The sequence below is a fragment of the Lutra lutra genome, chromosome 2 (assembly GCF_902655055.1).
Source record: "Lutra lutra chromosome 2, mLutLut1.2, whole genome shotgun sequence".
Taxonomy (NCBI): domain Eukaryota; kingdom Metazoa; phylum Chordata; class Mammalia; order Carnivora; family Mustelidae; genus Lutra; species Lutra lutra.
Window position 1 is genome coordinate 210,022,710 of NC_062279.1, and position 21,950 is coordinate 210,044,659.

The 21,950-nt window shown below is 38.2% G+C and overlaps 1 protein-coding gene and 1 pseudogene across 24 annotated transcripts in view; both read right to left on the minus strand.

Moving 5' to 3' along the window:
• SEC31A (SEC31 homolog A, COPII coat complex component) overlaps window positions 1-21,950 on the minus strand; it is a 78,871-nt gene that overhangs the window by 22,379 nt on the left and 34,542 nt on the right. For 7 of the 24 annotated variants that reach the window (XM_047719694.1, XM_047719695.1, XM_047719699.1 and 4 more), the window contains 9 exons: window positions 19,522-19,597; window positions 18,940-19,118; window positions 12,726-12,852; window positions 11,192-11,337; window positions 10,535-10,708; window positions 8,103-8,276; window positions 5,485-5,577; window positions 4,565-4,691; window positions 2,156-2,497 (listed from right to left, as the gene is read on the minus strand). In XM_047719694.1, coding sequence (XP_047575650.1) covers window positions 2,156-2,497; window positions 4,565-4,691; window positions 5,485-5,577; window positions 8,103-8,276; window positions 10,535-10,708; window positions 11,192-11,337; window positions 12,726-12,852; window positions 18,940-19,118; window positions 19,522-19,597 — 1,438 coding nt within the window. The remainder of the gene's footprint in view (window positions 1-2,155; window positions 2,498-4,564; window positions 4,692-5,484; window positions 5,578-8,102; window positions 8,277-10,534; window positions 10,709-11,191; window positions 11,338-12,725; window positions 12,853-18,939; window positions 19,119-19,521; window positions 19,598-21,950) is intronic. The other 17 variants (XM_047719706.1, XM_047719705.1, XM_047719703.1 and 14 more) reach the window with 5 other exon arrangements.
• Window positions 4,712-4,811, minus strand: LOC125094528 (uncharacterized; annotated as a pseudogene).

Below are 21,950 nucleotides of genomic sequence, written 5' to 3' on the forward strand. Positions count from 1 at the left end.
GACTATTAACACGCAAGAGGGCAACAAAGCATCTGGCTCGGTCCGTGCTGAATACTGAGAAATGCTTCCTGCTTCTTCCTGTTAGTCACTGTTTCTCAGCCAGGTTAGAAGATCCTATTACTCTGTATATATAAGCAAACACTATCCTTAGACCAAATACACTTCTGCTTAAGGAGAAAAAAAATACCCATGCAAATATTTAACTTAGATGCTAAAGTAACAAATGCCTAAAACAGTGCTGCTATATGATTCCTGTAATTCCTACACTGATAACTGACTACTTCTATCACTTTCGTCAGGACTAGACCATCTGGTGAAGAATGAACTCAGGCTTGGAAGACTGAGGGACCTGGACTGGTATCTCAACTCACTCTCACCATGCAACCATGAGTTTAACTCCTAGGAGACCAAGCTTCCTCATGCCAATTAAAAAAATATATATATTTCTGTTTCTCATGGCTCTGAGAATTCAATAAGACAACAGATGGTAAATGAGGGTGTAGATCCAATGTATACTCAATAAATGATAACTCACCTCCCTATTTCCCCGCACCACTTTTAAGCAGGGATTTTCTGAAACTCCAATAGAACTCCTGGATCAGAATGGATACTGTCTTTACTCACTGAGGTTTTAAAAGGTAATTTTTTGACTCTAACTGAATTTCAGCCTCCTAAAATATCCACCTATTTAACTATTTATATTAACAGTTACAGAAATTTTACTTGTGTAGTAATGGGTGATACAAATACTTTGTGTGTCTGTGAGTGATTTCTGGTACTTTGGACTTTATTTTACATATTAGAGAAAAGAGAAGACAGGCATATAATTCTGGACTCATAAGACCTTGTTAGAAAAGAATACTTCCTCAAGAGATCCTATTTATGAAAAGCGTCTTCAGTAATTACAGCTCCTGCTTCAAAGAAAAAAAATATATAGTGGACTACCCAGGAGCAACTTCAGTATTAGGAGCAAAGCAAGATTCATTCATTTCTTTGCCCCTCTATTTCAAAAACATCAGATAATCTAAAAGGGAAATTACCATCAAATACCATCAGGCACAGAGCTCTAATTCTGAGTCAGCTTCTGTGTAATCACAGCAAATTTTACAGTCACTATCCCCAAGTGTCTTAATGTATTAGTGCATTCAATAATCTCCATAAGCTTATGAATAGGTACTATTATTTCTAAGGACACTGGCTTGAGGCAGTTTAAGTAACTTACCCAAGCTACATCATAAAAAGTTAGTGAAGCTGGGATACATATCCAGGGAGTCCAATTTCAAAGCCTGCATTCTTAACCAGTATGATTAATGGTTCTTAACCCTGACTCATCGGTCCCTTTTTATAACACATGATTTTAAGACCCCTATTACTAAACCAAATAAAAATCAGATAATATAACCTACCCATAAAAAATAATGTAATGCTGTAATTATGAGATAAGAACTTATAAAACACATATTTCACCATAGAAATAATTTAAAATTATAATTTTAATTAGAAAATTTTAGGCATGACTACACTATTAGACTATCTACCTATGTATCTACCTAATCCTTGAAATTCCCCAAATGTCTGAGGGTGGTATTGTCCTAATGAGGAATTGCTACTGTCTGCTGACTTTCTACTGTCTCAGACATCCTTTCTGTCAGAGCTGTGTTCTCACACTTTTTTCCTTTAGATAAGCATATTGAGATTGCTCATTTTTGTAAATAAACATTATAAAATTATGTACAATCTCATTACACTATACTGTTTAGTCTCCATGAATGAGTTTAAGGCACAAATAATTTTAAAAACTGAAAACTCACTAAGAACAGAACAAAGTTTTGCTCTAAAGCAACAAGTGTCAATTAAATCTAGTTTCAACCACCACTTATCTTGCCAATTAATTTCTTACCACTTACTTTAAGCTCAGGGGCCAATTATATGCTCTCACCCTTCTGAAGTTCTGAAGCTCTTCTCACTTAGCAACTAAAGCTCATTACGGGACAATCACACTTTTAGAACTAGTTCTAGCATTTGTTCTACAAACTCAGTCAACACCTCGGACTGCTCGGCTCACAAAGAGTCAGACATGATTCCCCTCCATCCAACCCACGTGTTCATGAACAATAGAGGAGGGAGCCAAACCAAAGCCCTTTCAAGCGCAGACCTGTTCTCTGCGACGCAGGCAGCTCGCCGGCAGCAGGCAGTGTACCTGTTGTTCCCGGAGGCAGCACGTAAGCTGAAGAGGATGGCGGAGCTCCTGGTCCGCCATGCTGGAAGGATGCTCCAGAGGAAGGGGGAGGAGGGAAAGCAGCAGCAGAGCTGGAGGCAGGTGGAGAGGCCTGGTGCTGTGCTGCATACAGCGGAGACTGCCCCGAGTAGGAAGAAGCGGGAGATATGTAAGGGGTGTTAGGGTAAGCATTTGAAGCAGAAGGAGCAACAGGCTGCTGAGGCCGGTACACTGCTGACCCCCCTGTTCCGAAGGAATACTGCTGGGCTGGCTGATAAGCTACACCAATGGGAAGAAACAGAAATTTTAATTAGTTATAAGTTTATTCAGATAGCAATAAAAAACCCAAACTTATTTCATTCTATGGAAATTATTTTCATCATTATTCTTTCAACAATGAGCTACAACCATACATTAACACTTCTACATTATGCTTTTGATACCCTGGGTATCCTTAAATGATACTAACAGTTACTGGATCCAATATTTGAAACCTGCCATCTCCAGACTGCTGTTGGCTATGAAAATCTTTGAGGGGTGCCTGGGTCGTTCAGTTACTTGTGCATCTGCTTTTGGCTCAGGTCGTCATCTCAGGGTCCTAGGATGGAGCCCAGCATTGGGCATCCTGCTCAGAGGGGAGTCCGCTTCTCCCACTTACTCTGCCCCACCCCCGCAACTCGTCCTTTCTCTCTCTCACTCTCACTCTCAAATAAGTAAATAACATCTTAAAAAAAAAAATTCTTTGAATCATCAGACCCAAGAACTCTAAGACTGACCCTTTCCCAACCCTGGGGAAAGACTGCAGTTGACACCTACCAGCCACCAGATGGAACCATGCCGGAATTACATGTTCAAAGCACTTCCCCTTACCGTAAATAAGGGGACTTTGGTGGTGGCTCAACATCTCTCCCACTACAAGAATTGTAGGGTGAACACTATTGTTATGAATCAGAAACCTTCTCCAACACCTGGTAATATCATCAGCTACTCAAATTGTGATTTTGAGCCATAGTTTCAGATTAATAGCCAACTCTCCATGGTCCCTAACAAAGCAATTACAATACAGTATTTCATATACTGTGTAGTTGGTTAGTAAGCATCCAGGCACCCAACTAACATTTTGATGCAAAGATCTGAGCCCGGATTAGAGAATACTATCACATTCTTCATGACCAGGGGTTGGTATGGACTCCCACGGAATGAATCTGCTAGAACTGTACCTACTTTATTCGGAAGAGAGCACAAGTGAAAAGTCATGTCAAATCTGTATCCATGTTAAGAACATCCATTTTAGCACAGAACAGGCTTATTAGGATTAGTTCTTAACTAGGCAGTGGTCTCTTGCTTTTGTAATAGTTGTTTAGTCCCATAATTTCCCCCCTGCAGATTTTTATTTTTTTGGTCAATTAAATTTTAAAACAGTGGTGCTATTTTCTAAGTGCAAATGTTTTCTAAAAAACAAAAGCCAATGGTGGGCACATGTCATTATTATACATCTGTCAAAATTCATAGAATGTTCAACACCAAGAGTGTACCCTTAAGTAAGCTACGGACTTTGGGTGGTAATGGCATGTCCGTGTAGGTTCATTAACTGTAACAAATGTACCACTGGGGTAGGGGCTGTTGATAGCGGAGGAGGTTGTGCATAGGGGCAGGGAGGATATTGGAAGCTTCTATACTCTCCACTCAAATGTGCTATCTAAAACTGCTTTAAAATAAAGTCTATTTCTTGGGGCGCCTGGGTGGCTCAGTGGGTTAAAGCCTTTGCCTTTGGCTCAGGTCATGATCTCAGGGTCCTGGGATCGAGCCCCGCATTGGGCTCTCTGCTCAGCAGGGAGCCTGCTTCCTCCTCTCTCTCTCTCTCTCTCTCTCTCTGCCTGCCTCTCTGCCTACTTGTGATCTCTGTCAACTAAATAAAATAAAATCTTTAAAAAAAAAAATAAAGTCTATTTCTTAAAAAAGATGATACAAATGAAAAACAAGAACAAATGTCCTTTGGAACCATTTTTCCAAAGATGGTTTGTGTCATCTTGCTTAAAGGAAAAGAATATGCAACCAAATCCTTTCAAATTCCATTTTTAAAAAAATATCCAAATCATGGGACAATTCACTGTCCTTAGTAGCCGCTCGGGAACTGTTCTGAGCGGATGGACACCAGCCGTGTCCTGGCAAGCTGACTCAGGGTGCTTCCTGGGAAACTATGTTTCTCTCTCTCACGTCCTACAGAGAATGGTTCTCTCTTTGCTTGTTAAAACTGACTTGATGAGTTTGGAGCTCCAAAGCGAATCTTTCAACATTAGAATAAGACACGGGGCTGCACAAGGACTTCGGGGTCGCACTACTTACGCTGTGGCTGTGGATACGGTGGTACCTGGGTGTGCATATGACCCGGAGACGTGGGAAGCTGAGCTGTGGCAGCGTTGGGGATGGCATTTCCATGCATTATGAAACCTGGAGGTGGAGGATTTTCTCCCTAGGGAATGAGAATATGACAAAAAGGAGGGTTACATTTGCGTGTCATCCTTGCGCAGGGGCCATGCTAATCCTCTCTGTCTCGTTCCAATTTTAGTAAATGTACTGCTGAAGCGAGCACAGGAGGATTACATTTGGAACCAAGAATCTTACCAGATGGATTTATAATCTCTGAAATGGAATTGTGTTTTTCTAAAACAAACAAAACAAAAAAAACTTCACTGTGTAAGAAACACTGCATTTTTACATTCTATTTTCTTTAGAACATATTCTCTTAGCAACACATTCTAAGTGGCTTAAAGATTAAACAGGTCCAAAATAATAAATGCAAAGAATGGCGACAGATGCTAATGACTTCGTAAAACAGTGTTAGTGATATTCATAATAAGTCACCAGGATTTCCCATCTCTACTAAATGCCATCCACTACTTCACACTTTGGAAATATAAGCATAAATGCCACAAGGGAACTTTCGCTTCTCTTCAATTTCCGCAACGCTCAAAAAACAAAGAAGAAAGAAAAAAGAAAATCTTCAGTGCAATCAGATTTAAACCACTGTTAGAACTTCAGTTGCTATTTTTCTAGCTGAGGTCAATTTAGGACCACAAAAGAAGGAGAAGGATAAGAAAATAAACAAATTGTCCTAAAACTGCTTCTTGTACCCAAAGCATTAAAAATGCAATAATCAGACAGACGGGGGAGGGGACTTAAGAGAAGGGGCGGTTAGAGAATATTTCACTATATGTATTTGTGGGAGCAGAATTCTGCTCAAAGATGAATAATGAAGGATATACCTGTGTGTCAGAGGGAGAGGCTGCAGGTGGATGGCTGGGAAGGGCGGTAGGAGTTTTGTTACTCCAGGTAGTGACAGTAGGGGCAATTCTAACCTGAATTGAACAAAGAAATACCAATCACAGAAAATAAAAAATAAAAATGTTAAAAGAAGAAAAAAAAAACCCCAAAAGGCATTAATAGCCAGATGCGAAGCAAAAAATCAGAGCAGCAAGACACTACATGTTAGTCAGGCACTGCTTTCAAGGTAGCAGGGACTCTAAAAGAAAAACACACATTCACAACAAAAACAGGGGGAGGGAGGCGGGGGAAAATATGAAAACCTAAATCAAAGCATAAAAATAATGCCATTCAAGTGTCAAGAATAAGGGGAAAAGGCTAGTTCCTGTAAGTAGGTAAGGAAAGAAGACACTGGCGGGGGGAGAAGGTAATTGAGTAAAAAAGTGATTTTGAAGCATTAATCATAGTCATGCTACTATTAGATCTGTAAACATATTGCTATAAGCTCCCCTTTCTGGATTTTATTAGAGCCATAAAAAAATCACATTAGTCCCATATGAGGTTTAGAAACATACAATCAGAGTGTATTAGAGATCATCCAGTCTAATCCCCACCTTCGACCACGGAGAAAGCCAACACTTCATTGAGAAATGAAGGGGCTTGCTGAGGTCCATACAACTAGCTGGTGACATTGCTAGGACCAAATAGGGCCTCCTGATTCCCAGGCCACTGTTTGCTATACTACACCATGCTGCTTACCCTGGAGTCCTGAGGTTTTCAAAAAAAAATTTTAAGCCATCAAAATCTTTTTGTCAAATAAACCTTCACAAAAACTCTTCATTCAGCGTAAGATAAGCTTTAATCAAGAAAATCACTGCTTAATTTAGTACTGAATTTGTTCTTCTTTTCTTAAAGCATGAGACTGCTAGGTCAAAGTATAACCAAAGTCTTCCAATGTTTTTACATCTTAGCAGAAAGACAGATAAACCCAATGACATAAAGAGTAAATACTCTCTTTTCCCAGTGTAAAGGGTGTCACACTTCAGTACCCTGAGAGAGAGTGTGACCGAACTAAAGGCGCTTGGGAGATCCAACACCAGGTCGGCCATTAACTAGCCACATAATGCTAAGAAATCCAAGTTTTAAGTCTTAAAACTCTTGTCTTGTCACTTGACCTCTCTGCCTCTCAGTTTTTCTAGCCACTGCCTGCTTGGTCCTACCTACGTCACAGACATTCTAAAACCACTGCAATCTCCACGAGTGGGAAACTTAATCTGTTTTGTCTACCAATATACCAACAGGTAGAATAAAGATAGGCACTCACAGTAAAGCTCTCAAAAAAATAATTGTCAAATAAAGGAAAAAATAAAACAGTTAAAATCAAATGTATTAATCAAAGGTACAATAGATGGGGTGCCTGGGTGGCTCAGCTGGTTCAGTGACTGCCTTCGGCTCAGGTCGTGATCCCAGAGTCCCAGGATAGAGTCCCACATCAGGTTCCCGGCTCCGCAGGGAGTCTACTTCTTCCTCTCACCTTCTTCCCTCTCATGCTCTCTCTCTCTCTCTCAAATAAATAAATAAAATCTTTAAAAAAAAAATCTTTAATCATCTTAGTAATCCTCATGACCTACAACTTCACATACCTTTGGTCATTCTCTACTATCCAAGTTGTTCCCCCCACCCAAAAGTGTACTCTAGGGGCACCTGGGGGGGCTCAGTCAGTTAAGCATCTGCCTTCAGCTCAGGTCATGATTCTGGGGTTCTGGGACTGAGCCCTGCATCAGGCTCCCGGCTCAGCAAGGAGCCTGCTTCTCCCTCTCTCTTCCCCCACTGGTGTTCGCTCATGCGCTCTCTCTCTCTAATAAATAAATAAAATCTTTAAAAACAAAGAAAGTGTACTCTGAATACTCTTTATTGGGCTGATGCAGAAGACACAGTAAACTTATAATAATGATTTAGAATAGAATACTCAAAAAAAGAGTACTTTTTCTAAGGATATTTTATAATATTAACCAAATCAGCCCCAAAATTATTCCTACTACTTAACTTAGTTTTTTGGATGACTCAAACTGTAGCAGTTTCAAGAACACAGGTACATGTGTAAGGGAAGTTTGAGTGATAAGAAACAAGAAGAAATCTCCCCAGAGAGCTTAAATTAATTTATATTTAAAATATAATCTGTTTGCCCAGATTAAAGTGATCATTAGAAAAACAAAACAAAACAAAACAGGGGCGCCTGGGTGGCTCAGTGCGTTAAAGCTTCTGCCTTCAGCTCAGGTCATGATCTCAGGGTCCTGGGGTTGAGCCCCGCATTGGGCTGAGCCCCGCATTGGGCTCTCTGCTCGGTGGGGAGCCTACTTCTCCCCCCGTCTCTCTCTCTGCCTGCCCCTCTGCCTGCTTGTGATCTCTCTCTGTCAAATAAGTAAGTAAAATCGTAAAAAAAAACCCTAAAAAACAGACCATAAATACCACTTCCAAGAATATAAAAAGAAAAACCATTAAAATAATATGTTGTCTAGTTTCATCAGAGCAGATTACGGTTTCTTATCCACTAAACTAAAACCACCAATTTGAACAGAAATACATGGATGTTCTACTTCATCAGGACCATATCACTCACATGCGGGTAATATTGCTGAGCCGGAACTCTGGGCATCTGCGTGTGGCCAGCCACTGATCCAGGCCTGCCCTTGGGCAGCTGCTGCCTGTCATAAGGAGTTTTAGGTGATTCCTGTCCTGGTACAGGCTGTCCTTGTGCTTTACGAAGTCTGTCGCGAAGCTGCACAATATTCGGCTATAATAAGTAATGGAAAAAAACAAAGCCAGCTGTTAGAATTCACCCAACTATATGACAGCATGTTGCTTTTCCTCAAGTAAGCTTGATTGGGCATACGTTCCTTGTTTATATGCTATTTCCTATATAACAGACCCTGGCACATGAGGGGAGTTTCCCATCATGGGATTCGGAAACTCAAGACTGATACCAAGGTCCAAGATATATAGTGTAACTTGTAATTTAACTGAGGCAGCGTCTGGAATTACACCCACCACGGAGAGTAAGATCAATGTCACTTACATCTCTGCTCTTCTGTGTTTTCTTGTAGTTGAGTAGTCACAAATTATAAAAGTGTTAAAAAAAAAAAAAAAAACCACAACTCTTTTCTTTATAGGGAAAAGGGGCCCCAAAAGAATCAACCGCTAAAGACGCTGATGGGAGAAAATGGTGATCTAAGAGGAAAATTAATAAAAAAGAGATGCTGGAAATAAGTTAAAAGAGTAAGATGTCAGGCGCCTGGGTGGCTCAGTGGGTTAAAGCCTCTGCCTTCAGCTCAGGTCATGGTCTCAGGGTCCTGGGATCAAGCCTCGAATCAGGCTCTCTGCTCGGCAGGGACCCTGCTTCCTCCTCTCTCTCTCTCTGCCTGCCTCTCTGCCTACTTGTGATCTCTGTCTGTCAAATAAATAAATAAAATGTTTAAAAAAAAAAAAAAGAGTAAGATGTCACACTCATAGTAGCTTACACAGATCTATGATTATATAGATCTACAATAAGTGTGAGCTGACCATGTACATGTTCTAGGTATTGACAAGCAACAACAAAAAAGTAATGTTAAAATATTTCAGCAATAACTGATTATTTTTCAAAATCATACATTTCTATAAATTCCTTAAAGGTTTAAAGCTATCATTTAAACTTGAAGATATACTTTATTGCCTATCAGGGAGGAAAACCAGATACTATAATGATATCACAGAGTCTCAGAACATATTCCCCAGAAAATACTTAAGGGTCTACTGAGATACATGGAAGACAGCAACTTTGAAATTATTTATTTTTACATAATGTTCTTTAAAAACCCAAAGAAAACACAAAGAATAAGGTATAGAAAATGTACACAGTTATAAACGGTATTAAAAATAAGGGGTTTAATACTAAGCCTAGAAGATCTAAAGGTTTTATATTAAGTTACTCTTAAAGGGTCTTACAACTTAATAATGGAATCTTATTAAATAAAAAGGCATAAAACTATTACGCCAAAGTCATTATAAAGTCTATGTTTTCTATTCTACCTATATTCTCATAAACAGTTTAGAAAGATATGACGTGTAAGTGTGTTCAAAACCAACTAGTCATACCTCCATAATCTTGGAACACAGATGTTTTTATACTCAATGAAATTACTCAAGGAAATGTATTGATAATTCCATAGAACAGACGAAATACTGAAAATATTTAACTAAAAAAATCCATTAAAAACAAAGTAAAGTTTATAATAAGAAGTACAGAAACAAAATTCTTTAAGGCTCAAAATTATGCTCTGTCAGACACACAATACAGATTATATATAAACATCCTACTTGTGGAAAACTGCCCTCAAATCCCACCCTAATTTCCATCCATGCTCCATTATTAAATTTAGATAGCCCTCTTCCATGCTTCCACAGCCCTGCTACCTCCATCACAGTATGTATCACTTTTGGAATCAGATGTTTACTTGTCTATATTCAGTTTGAATTTGGAACCCCCCCCCCCAGGAAAAGAATCCTAGCAATCATGTCCGTCACTACACAGTCAGTCTCTTACTGAATTCCACTGCATTGAAAAAGCCTATTTTAATGGATACCAAATAAGGACACTAAATTAGAAATGTAATTGTGTTTTGAGTACTTTAAAAATATACTTGTCCTGGGGCGCCTGAGTGGCTCAGCTGGTTAAGCATCTGACTCTTGATTTCAGCTCAAGTCATGATCTCAGGGGTATGGGTTGGAGCCCCATGTCAGACTCCACGCTGGGCATGGAGGCTGCTTGGGATTCTCTCTCTACCTCTCCCTGTGCCTCCCCCCACCCGCCCCCAAAGTCCCCAGAAAATATCAGACTGTAATGGTATATAAAATGAACTTCTTTGCTAGTATCTATGTCTGGGGTGGCATTTTAAAACCACAACCCCACATGTTTGGTTAAGTATTAAATATTCATAGTTCAATCCTGAGTGCTACCTACTGGACTCACCTTATTCACACACTAAAAGAAGAAAAATGGTCAATTCTAATTACCTGGTTGGTGTTTTCAGGAAGAAAAGCCAAGGCTGCAGCAATGCTGCCCTGGGCTGCCAACAAATTCGCATACTGACTCATTTTCTCAGCCAAAAGAACTCCTACGGTATTGGTGTCCATGGCTTGGGTGAGTTGTACAGCTTTTCGCAGAATGACAACCTTCTCAATAAGATCCTAAATGAGAAAAAGAAGGGAGAGAGAGTAGGGATTCCACTTCACCTTACTTTCATTTTCCCGTAACCATGAATATCTTAATCTATTCTCTATTGGTACTGAGGATACCTCCCATTCCTTGCCCACATTGTTTCTTTCCTTGCCCAAGGCAGACAGGCTCAGCAGAGGCAGCAAGAGAGAACCATGAGGAAAAAGAAGTAAACTCTAGGCCTGTTTCCATCCTATCGCCATCTGCTTCCCCCCATTAACTACCCAATTATAACCTTGACTTCACAAACAGTTGTGACCCCATTTTACCTATTCCATCATTTCATACTTTGCCCCTCCAAATATAGCTACAAAGACACATAAATTATCCAGCAAAAGAACTTCTAAAACATAGATAACAAAGGAAAGCAATGAACTTCTGGAACAAATCAATTTCCAGAATATAAGTACAGTGAAAGCACAAGAAAGGAAGCACCTTTGTTCAAAGATACTAACCTGAAGGGACAAAGGATTGCTTCCATCTTGAGCTTTAGTCCAACATGCAACCAGTTTCTCTACATTCCCTGCACAAATATAGCAGAGACATGCTTGAGTCTGCAGGAGACTGTCACCTTCACTTTCAAGCCTGGTTCCCAAAAGATCTAAAGATCAAGCGGAAAACAAAATGAGATTAGGCTCAAAGCAATCTATATATGAAGTTGTAAGAAGACCAATAATATTTTCAGAAGTATGAATTAAACTTCACACAACCAATGAGTAGTAGACAGAAACAAAATTACTATTATGTAAATGCCCAGTAAATATTTATCAGTTAAAAGAATGGAGGTAGGGGTGGCCTGGGTGGCTCAGTGGGTTAAGCCTCTGCCTTCGGCTCAGGTCATGATCTCAGGGTCCTGGGATCGAGTCTCAAGTCCGGCTTCTGCTCAGTGGGGAGGTTGCTTCTCCTTCTCTCTGCCTGCCTTCCTGTCTACTTGTGATCTCTCTGCCAAATAAGCAAATAAAATCTTTTAAAAATTAAAAAAAAGAAGGACGCGTGTGACTAATTGTATATAATAAATGGCTTGACAAGATTCTATATACCTAGCTATAGAATGAATTTCTATTAGTTATATTAAAAAATAATAAATGGGAACAATATTTGAACAGAAAAATCCTAACGAACATTCAACTCCATTTCATCGCATCTCATGTTTGTGTAGATGTAATACTGCACATTTAGAAAGAACATAAATGGTAGGTAGGACCACTATAAATTACTTATGATAATAAAGTTAACACCTTATACTTCATATTCTCATAATGCTTTCAAGGTAGCAAGTGGTTTGTTTTTCTTATACCAGTGGCCTGAAGCTTCCTTTCTTTACAAACAAGGAGTATCATTCCTTAGCCACCAATATAGTCATGGCCTTTAATGGTAATTTGTAATTTCCATTCAAATGCTGTAATTACTAATTTTATCAAGCTAACATTTTCTTTACTTATTTTTAAAGATTTTATTTATTTGACAAGAGAAAAAGAGAGTACAAGTAGGGGGAGCAGCAGAGGGAAAGAGAGAAGCAGAGTCCCCACGGAGCAGGAAGCCTGATCTGGAGCTTGATCCCAGGACCCCAGGATCATGACCCAAGCAGAAGGCAGGCACTTAAACAACTGAGTCACCCAGGCGCCCTCTACCAAGCTAATATTTATTAAGTGAAATCTGATTATATGCAATTTTACAAATAATAGACTAAGGCTTAGAAAGTAATCCTTCCTAGGTCATAGAGCTAATAAGTGGCGGAGGCAAGATTCCAAGTCTAGTCTGCCTAAAACCAAAATCATTAAAAATAATGACTAGGTATGGAGAAATAATATAGTTAATAATTAGAGAAAAGCGTTCAAATGAGAATTTATGTTTACCGAGTGATTAGCTAGTTTACAAAAATTTCTAATACGATCTGTCAATAATTTTATTTAAAATATGCTATGACATATACATGATATAGATATAAATATAAATATATAGATATAAATATAAGGCTCATTTTCTTACCACAAAGCGTTGAAAATTCATCTGGTTTAGCGTAAGTCAATACCGCAGCTAAAGCCTCTCTCCAATTTTTAAGGTCACAAGACTCAACAATTTCTTTCCAGTTCCTCATCACCACTGCAGTAATTAGCTTAAGAAAGGAAAATAAAGGGAGAATTAAAAGTCCTTGGTGTATCAGTAAAAATTGACTCTGGCTAATCAATCATATCATTCAAAACTACTATTCAAAGTATTTCATGCAGAATAAAGCAGCAGCAAAGTGAAGTAAATCCTGAACCAAATGACATAAGATGGTTATTTTTTCTCAAAAAAAAAAAAAAAAAAAAATCAAACAAGCATATTTTATAAATAGGCTGAGAAGGAAAAGTATAGGGTGTAATCAAAACTTTTAACAGCAGGGTGCCTGGGTGGCTTAGTGGGGTAAAGCCTCTGCCTTCGGCTCAGGTGGTGATCCCAGGGTTTTAGGATTGAGCCCCACATTGGGCTCTCTGCTCAACGGGGAGCCTGCTTCCCTTCCTCATTCTCTGCCTACTTGTGATCTCTGTCAAATAAATAGATATAATCTTTTAAAAAAAACCTTTTAACAGGAAAACATGACCTGGTCTGATGGATCAGGAAAAATATTCTGAGTATATGTGAGATATAAAGTCAGAATTAACTTCATCAAGAAGAAAAGAGGTCAGAAAACAGGAAGATGGCAGAGGAGGAGGAGGACCCTAGGCTTGTCCTATGAACACAACTAGATAACTATCCAATTATCCTAAATACCCCAGAAGTTAAAAATGAGTCAAGGAACACACACACACACACACACACACACACACACACACACATACACGGATATAAAATAAAATAACATATGTAAACAATGGGGAAGAGAGGGAAAAAGAATGAGTTCAAACAAACTAACATCAACTTCATACTGCTATATGCAGAAGAGGCTATAGACAGATCTAACAGCAACAACCGGTCAAAACCACTAATTAACATGCAAGGAATAAAGAGAAAGAAATCTAAATATATCACTAAAGAAAAAAAATCAGCAAAATGTGAAAAAGAGAAAAGAGGGATCAGAGAAAAATCTCCAGGAACCACAAAACAAGCAATAAAATGGCAATAAGTACATACCTATCAATAATTACTTTGACTGTAAATGGACTAAACACCTTAGTTAAAAGATACAGGGTGTCAGACTGGATTAAAAAACAAGACCCAACTATACGCTGCACACAAGAGACTCATTTTAGACCTAAAGATACCTGCAGATCAAAAGTGATAGTGGAGAAACATTTGTCACAAAAATGGACATCAAAAGAAAAGCTGGAATAGCAATACTTATATTAGACCAGACTTTAAAACAAAGATTGTAACGAGAGACAAAGGAGGACACTACATAATAATAAAGAGGACAATCCAACAAGAAGATATAACAATTATAAATATTTATGCACCACAATATGGGAGTACCCAAATATATGAAACAATTAATAAAAACATAGAAGAACTAATTGATAATAACACAAAAATAGTAGGGGACTTCAATAACCAATCACACCAATGGACAGGTCTAAACAGAAAATCTGCAAGGAGACAACAGCTCTGAATGACACACTGGATCGGACGGCAGAGGAGTAGGAGGAGATTAACAGATATATTCAGAACATTCCATCCTAAAACAGCAGAATACACATCCTTTTCAAGTGCACATGGAGCATTCTCCAGAAGAGGTCATATATTAATTAGGTCACAAAACAGGCCTCGACAAATTTAAAAAGAATGAAGTCATACTATGCATCTTTTCCAACCACAATGCCATTAAACGGTAAGTCAGCCACAAGAAAAAAATCTGGAAAGATCACAAATCACAAATACAGGGGGTTAAATAACATGCTACCAAACTCCGAATGGGTCAACCAGGAAATGAAAAAATAAAACAAGTATGTGGAAACAAATGAAGATGAGAAAACACAATGGTCCAAGACCTTTGGGATGCAGTGAAATGGTTCTAAGAGGGAAGTATAAAGCAATACAGGCTTACCTCAAGAAGCAAGAAAAAACTCAAATAAGCAACCTAACTTTACACCTGAAGAAACTAGAAAAAGAAGAAATGGAGCCTAAAGCCAGAAGGAAGGAAGGAAATAATAAAGATTAGAGCAGAAATCAATGATATAGAAACTTAAAAAAGCAATAGAACAGATCAATGAAACCAGGAGTTGGTTCTTTGAAAACATGAATAAAACTGATAAACCACTAGTCAGACTTATCAAAAAGAAAAGAGAAAGGACCCAAATAAATAAAATCACAAATGAGAGAGATGAAGTAACAACACCACAGAAATACAAGCACTTATAAGAGAGTATTATGAGGGGGGTGCCTGGGTGGCTCAGTGGTTAAGCCTCTGCCTTCGGCTCAGGTCATGATCCCAGGGTCCTGGGATTGAGCCCTGCACCAGCTCTCTGCTCAGCAAGGATCCTGCTCCCCCCCCCCCCCTCTGCCTGCCTCTCTGCCTGCTTATGATCTCTGTCAAGTAAATAAATAAAATCTTAAAAAAAAAAAAATAGCAAACTGAATTGAACAATACATTAAAAAAGTCATTCATCAGGGCGCCTGGGTGGCTCAGTGGGTTAAGCCGCTGCCTTCAGCTCAGGTCATGATCTCAGGGTCCTGGGATGGAGCCGCACATCGGGCTCTCTGCTCCGCAGGAAGCCTGCCTCCACCTCTCTCTCTGCCTGCCTCTCTGCCTACTTGTGATCTCTGTCTGTCAAATAAATAAATAAAATCTTTAAAAAAAAAAAGTCATTCATCACAGTCAAGTGGGATTTGTTCCTGGTTGCAAGGATGGCTCAATATTCACAAATCAATTAATGTGATGTGTCACATCAGTAAGAGAAAGGATAAGAAGCATATGATCCTTTCCACAGATGCAGAAAAAAGCATTTGAAAAGGTACATCCATTCATGTTAAAAACCCTCAATAAAGTAGGTTTAGAGGGAACATTCCTCAGTAGAATAAAGGCCATATATATGAAAACTCACAAGTAATGTCATCCAAAATGGGGAAAAACTAAAAGCTTTTCCTCTATGGTCAGGAACAAGATAGGGATGTACAACTCACCACTTTTATTCAATACAGTACTGGAAGTCCTAGCCTCAGCAATCAGACAACAAAAAGAAATAAAAGTCATCCAAATTGGCAAGGAAGAAATCAAACTTATACTATTTGCAGATGACATGATACTCTATGCAGAAAACCCAAAGACAGGGTGCCTAGGCGGCTCAGTGGGTTAAAGCTTCTGCCTTCGGCTTGGGTCATGATCCCAGGGTCCTGGGATTGAGCCGCACATCGGGCTCTCCGCTCAGTGGGGAACCTGCTTCCCACCTTCTCTCTGCCTACTTGTGATCTCTGTCAAATAAATAAATAAAATCTTAAAACAAAAAACAAAAAACAAAGACTCCACCAAAAACCTGCTAGAATTGATACAGGAATTTAGTAAAGCCACAGGATACAAAATCAATGTACAGAAATCAGTTGTACTTCGATACACCAATACTGAGGTACTAGAAAGAGAAATTAAGGAATCAATACCATTCACAACTACACCAAAAATAATACAATACATAGGAATAAACCTAACTATAGAGGTAAAAGACCTGTACTCTGAAAACTAAAAAACACTGATGAAAGAAACTGAAGATGACACAAAGAAATGGAGAGATATACCATTCTCATGGATTGGAAGAACAAATATTGTTAAAACGTCTACACTACCCAAAGCAATCCATACATTTAATGTAATCCTTATCAAAATACCAACAGCACTTCCACAGAGCTAGACAACCATCCTAAAATTTGTATGGAACCACAAAAGACCCCAAAGAGCCAAAGCAGTCTTGAAAAGAAAAGCAAAGCTGAAGGTATCACAATTCCAGACTTCAAGGTATATCACAAAGCTATAGTCATCAAGACGTACGGTACTGGCATAAAAAGATATACAGATCAACAGAACAGAAAACCCAGGAATGAACCTATAACTATATGGTCAACTAATCTTCAACAAAGCAGGGAAGAATATCCAATGGCAAAAACAAAAAGTCTCTTCCACAAATGGTGTTGGGAAAACTGGACAGCAAAATGCAAAATAATGAACCTGGGCCACATTTTTACACCACACACAAAAATAAATTCAAAATGGATGAAAGACCTCAATATAAGGCAGGAAACCATAAAAATCCTAAGGAGAACACAAGCTGTAACCCTGTTGACATAGACTGCAGCAACTTCTTTCTACATTTGTCTCCTGAGGCAAGAGAAACAAAAGCAGAAATAAACTACTGGGACTCCACCAAAATAAAAACCTTCTGCACAGCAAAGGACAATCAACAAAACTGAAAGGCAACCTATGGAATAGGAGAAGATACTTGCAAATGACATATCTGATAAAGGGTTCGTACCCAAAATATATAAAGAACTGATATAGCTCACCAACTCCCCCAAAATAATCCAATTAAAAAAAGGGCAGAAGATATGAACAGACGTTTTCCCAAAGAAGACATCCAGATGTCCCACAGACACATGAAAAGATGCTCCACACATCACTCATCACCAGGGAAATACAAATCAAAACCATAGTGAGATCCCACCTCACACCAGTCAGAAGGGCTAAAATTAACAACACAGCAAACAACAGGTGTTGGCGAGGATGCGGAGAAAGGGGACCCTCCACACTGGGCGGGAATGTCCGCTGGTGCAGCTACTCTGGAAACCAGCATGGAGGTTCCTGAGAAAGGTGAAAATAGGGCTACCCTACGACCCGGCAACGGCACTACTGGGTATTTACCCAAAGATACAAAAATTTTGATTTGAAAGGAGAAATGCACCCTGACATTTTAGCAGCATTACCCACAACAGCCAAATCATGGAAAGAGCCCAACTGTCCACTGACGGGTGGTGGGATAAAGAAAGGGTAGACTACACACACAACGGAAGACGACTCAGCCACTCAAACGAATGAAATCTTGCCCGGTGCACTGATGGGGACGGAACTGAGGAGTATTATGTTGTGCAGAACAAGTCAGAGAAAGACAAATACCGCAGGGTTTCACTCATATGTGAAATTTAAGAAACAAAACAAATAAGCAAAGGGGAAGAAAAATGGGGAGGGGTGTCAAACCAAGAGGCTCTCAATGACAGAGAACAAACTGCTGGTCACCAGAAGGCAGGCAGATGGGAGGAATGGGCAAATGGGTGGTGGGGATGATGAAGTGCACCGGGGCTGTGTGGAAGCACCAAGTCCCGAGACTGGTATCGCATCGTATACTAACTACTAGAATTTATAGCAAACAAACAGAAAAAAAAGCAAAGAAAAAAAAACGACATTCCAGGGCAAGGGAACACAAGGTAAAAAGTCCCAAGGGGGAAAGGGGCACATAGGGTGTCCGAGGAAATGAGCGGCAGATGGTGTGGCTGAAGATAAGGGAGGTCGGGACATGAGGTAAGGCAGCAGAGGCTGGCAGCAACCAGTCCTGGCGGGACCGAACACCAGGTGACTGTCACGGAAATACATCCAGCAACATTAAGCAGGGCCTTGAGAATATTCAGATTCTCTGCACTAAAAATTCCTTCCCTAGGACTTACAGCCTCATTCAACAATTAGAAATCACAGAAAATCTCTTTATCTTTGTTATGAGAAACTGCCTAAACAAAGAGAAATAATATATACTTATTAAAAAACATTATAGAGCCATAAAAATTTTTTATAAGAATTTTGAATGACATGGTAAACCATTTACAATGTGAGTGGCAATATCTGCAAGCAAAACTACACACATACACACATATGTGGTCCTGATCCTGTTTTTAAAAATTCTACAAATACATAGAAAGAGGTTCAAAGGATATATACCAATTTGATGGAAGAATCAGAATTTTAAAATTAACATTTTTATCTTTAAATTTTTCTATATTCCAACTTTTCCACAATAAAAAAATGAAAAGTACTTTTCGTTTAAAAAGTTACATACACAAAGTACAAAAAATAAAAACAGTAACAGTGCCAAACTGTCAACAATAACTATTCCTGGTGCAAGGAACTATGAGTGGGTCTTTTTTGCTCTTGACTGTTTTCACTGTTTTCTGCATTTCAGTTATCTTTAGTAAGGCTGTATTGCTTTTATAATTAGGTAAGTGTTATAGTTTATCTACTTTTAAAGTAACATACCCTGGTAATTTTGCTCTGGGATTTTGCGAAGTATTTTTTCTGCGTTTGAGCCAGGAGTTCTTGTCCACCTGCTATAGCCAGTATGATGGCATCGGCCATGCGGTTGTCATGTAAACAAAGGTCAACAGCGCTCTCAAAGTTACCCGTCAGCAATGCCTGAGTAATTAGGCCGTCAATATCTGCAATGAGGAAATAATACACCCAAGTTAAATAAAGTTTTTGTTACAAGAGAAAATCCTACATATATCAGTTTTGGCATGCACACACAAAGGGAGAAAGCTATGCTAATTTCTGAATATTACCAGTGGATTAATTTCTAACAAAAGTTTCTGAGGTCTATGGAAATATACTGAGCTGCATGTAAGTGAAATCAGACTTTTGCGCGGGAGTAATGGAGGCCGCCACACGGTTCTTTCGTCACAGAGCTGTCCGAACGTAGCTCCAAGAGACCGATTACAGACCTAAATACACTAAATAATCTTCTTTTCAACCCTCTACCACTTGGGATAAAACATCTGTAACCTAAACTTAGGGATTACTTGCTTTCAGATTGCTAAAAACCAAAATGGAACAAGTACTTACCCCCACTGAGGCAGATGTTAAATGTTTCTCCTGCTGATGGTAGAAATTCAGATTCTTGTTTTCCCTCTTTAATGCACTGAAGAGATGGCAAGGACAACAATTTAGCCAGAATGAAAGTGGAATAATTTACTGGCCAAACAAGATTTATATATAACTATTCACCTACTGACTAGATGACATGCCAAGTTACTCCAGAAAAGTTCTCAGATCCAAGACTTTCCTAAGGATTAACTCCCACGATACAATCATAAATAAAATACAAGGTCATCAGGAATAATGTTTTAAAAAAAGCCTTAAGGTACGTATCTACTACCGGTAGCTCAGAAATTACTGAAGAAGCTGTTTTCCTAGACACTTCAAGTAAGAATAGCTAGAGACATGCAGAATACATGTTTCTAATTTTACCATATTTAGACTTTAAATGAACCCTGCTGCTATACATCTAAAATTTCCTGTGTGTCTCAAAATTTCTGTCCAATCATTAAGGTTAGTTATAAGGTCTTTTTATGTTAATTGAATCAGTCTTGAAAAAAAAACCACCTGGTGCCCTTGTACAAATGCTATATAAAAGACTATATGGAAAAAAAAAGACTGTATGAATATACTTAAATTCAATTGCAGATTTTGTATTCTCTTAAATTAGTCATACCTGCAACAGCAGGTTGGTGTGGTAAAAAGATACATAGTTCTGTTATAAACTTCTGAGACTACCTGTAAGACTGAATAAAAAGAAATTCTATATTTTCTTTCTTTAGAAGAAAAGAAACATAAGAAAGGCATATTGCTGGCAAACAGTTTAAATGCTTTCTATGTATAAAAATTCATAAGAAGACAAAATTAAAATGTATCAGAGATTATAGAGAAATTTTTAAGAAAAACATAGCTGTCTGGCACGAGATAAAATACCTATCTTCTCTGCTCGTGTTACCTACACATTTGAATGCAAGTGCCTAGTATTCGAAGTCTGGGGCATTTTTGGATTGGGGAATTTTAGTACAGGGCACAGCGTAGCATCATCTGTAAATAATGTTTAATGAACTAATACTATTACAGGGGAATAACCATACCCTTAATTCTTTCCCTAAAGAGAAGCATTCTAGAATTTTAAAGCTTAAATAAAAAAAATTTTAGAGCTGAAGTTATTCACATTAAATTCACAATAAATAAATCAGACACTGATCTGATTATATTCACTAACTTACTAAAAAAACCTTTTCTTTTTTTTTTATTAACCACAATTTTTAAAATTTGTCTTTGAAGAAACAATTAATAAACCCTTATTCATGGACTTCTGAAATACAAGGCTGAGAAAACGGTTTATTACATGCCGAGCATTTTCAATGTATAAACTACTGTGTCTCATAAACAAATAGCATCATCAAGGTAAACAGAATTTTACTCTAAAATACTCTGAAAGTACACACTGGTGACTACCGTTTTGTTAAGTACCTATTATTCTGCTATTAATTTGTAAGTGTATTTCCAAATGGTCCTCTACTTGCTAATACATAGTCTAATTGTACATAGATAAAAGTACATTCCTTGAATGTATCCTACAATTCTGTATGGGTATTACCACAACTGGTTCAAATTTTTATAAAGATTTTACTCATATTCTTTATTCTCAGGTTAAATAAACATTAGATCTATTTCTATGGGAAGTGTTCTTTAATAATTATCTTGTAAAGGTCTAAATTTATTGATGAATTATTCTTATAACTTCGCTAAGGATTGTAAGAAACATCCATAGTCAGGCTATCTCCATATCAGAAAGAAGGAACAAGTCAAAGATGAGATGAGAAACAAGAACTTGTTAATTAATTTTCCAAGATGAAATATAATTAGAAAGCAAGGAAAGTATAAAATTATTTAGTAATGGTTAAAAAAAAAACCCAGAAAAGCAAAAGGAAGAAAAATCAATGATACAACTCTGTGTTCAAGGACTCTTTTTAACTGGTTATAAAAATTGTCAACTATAATTCGTGACACATTTCTCATGACAATCAGTAAATCACGAGAGTTTATTTAGTGAAAAATTCTATACCTGGATTCAAAGTTCAAGACTAATTTAGAAATCTCTGCCACTGATAGCAGGCTGTAAATACGAGGTGTCAAGAAAAGACATCAGCTTTCCATGCAATGAACTGTGGATTTCTGAGCAAGATTTTTCATTCTGATGTGCTGATATCCATTTGAGCAAATTCGGTCAATCTCATGTCAACTCTTAATTTTAAATCACATACTCCAGAAGCTAGGTAAAAGAACTGAGGATTTCATCGACAACCCTTCTCCCAAACAAGTAAATAGGCTCCTACCCCAAAAATCTCTAAGAAAACAATATATTCCAAATTCATTTTGGAACAGTAGTTAAGCAAATTTTCCATATTTCAATGTGAGATAAACAAGCATCACATATTATCCCAGTGTAA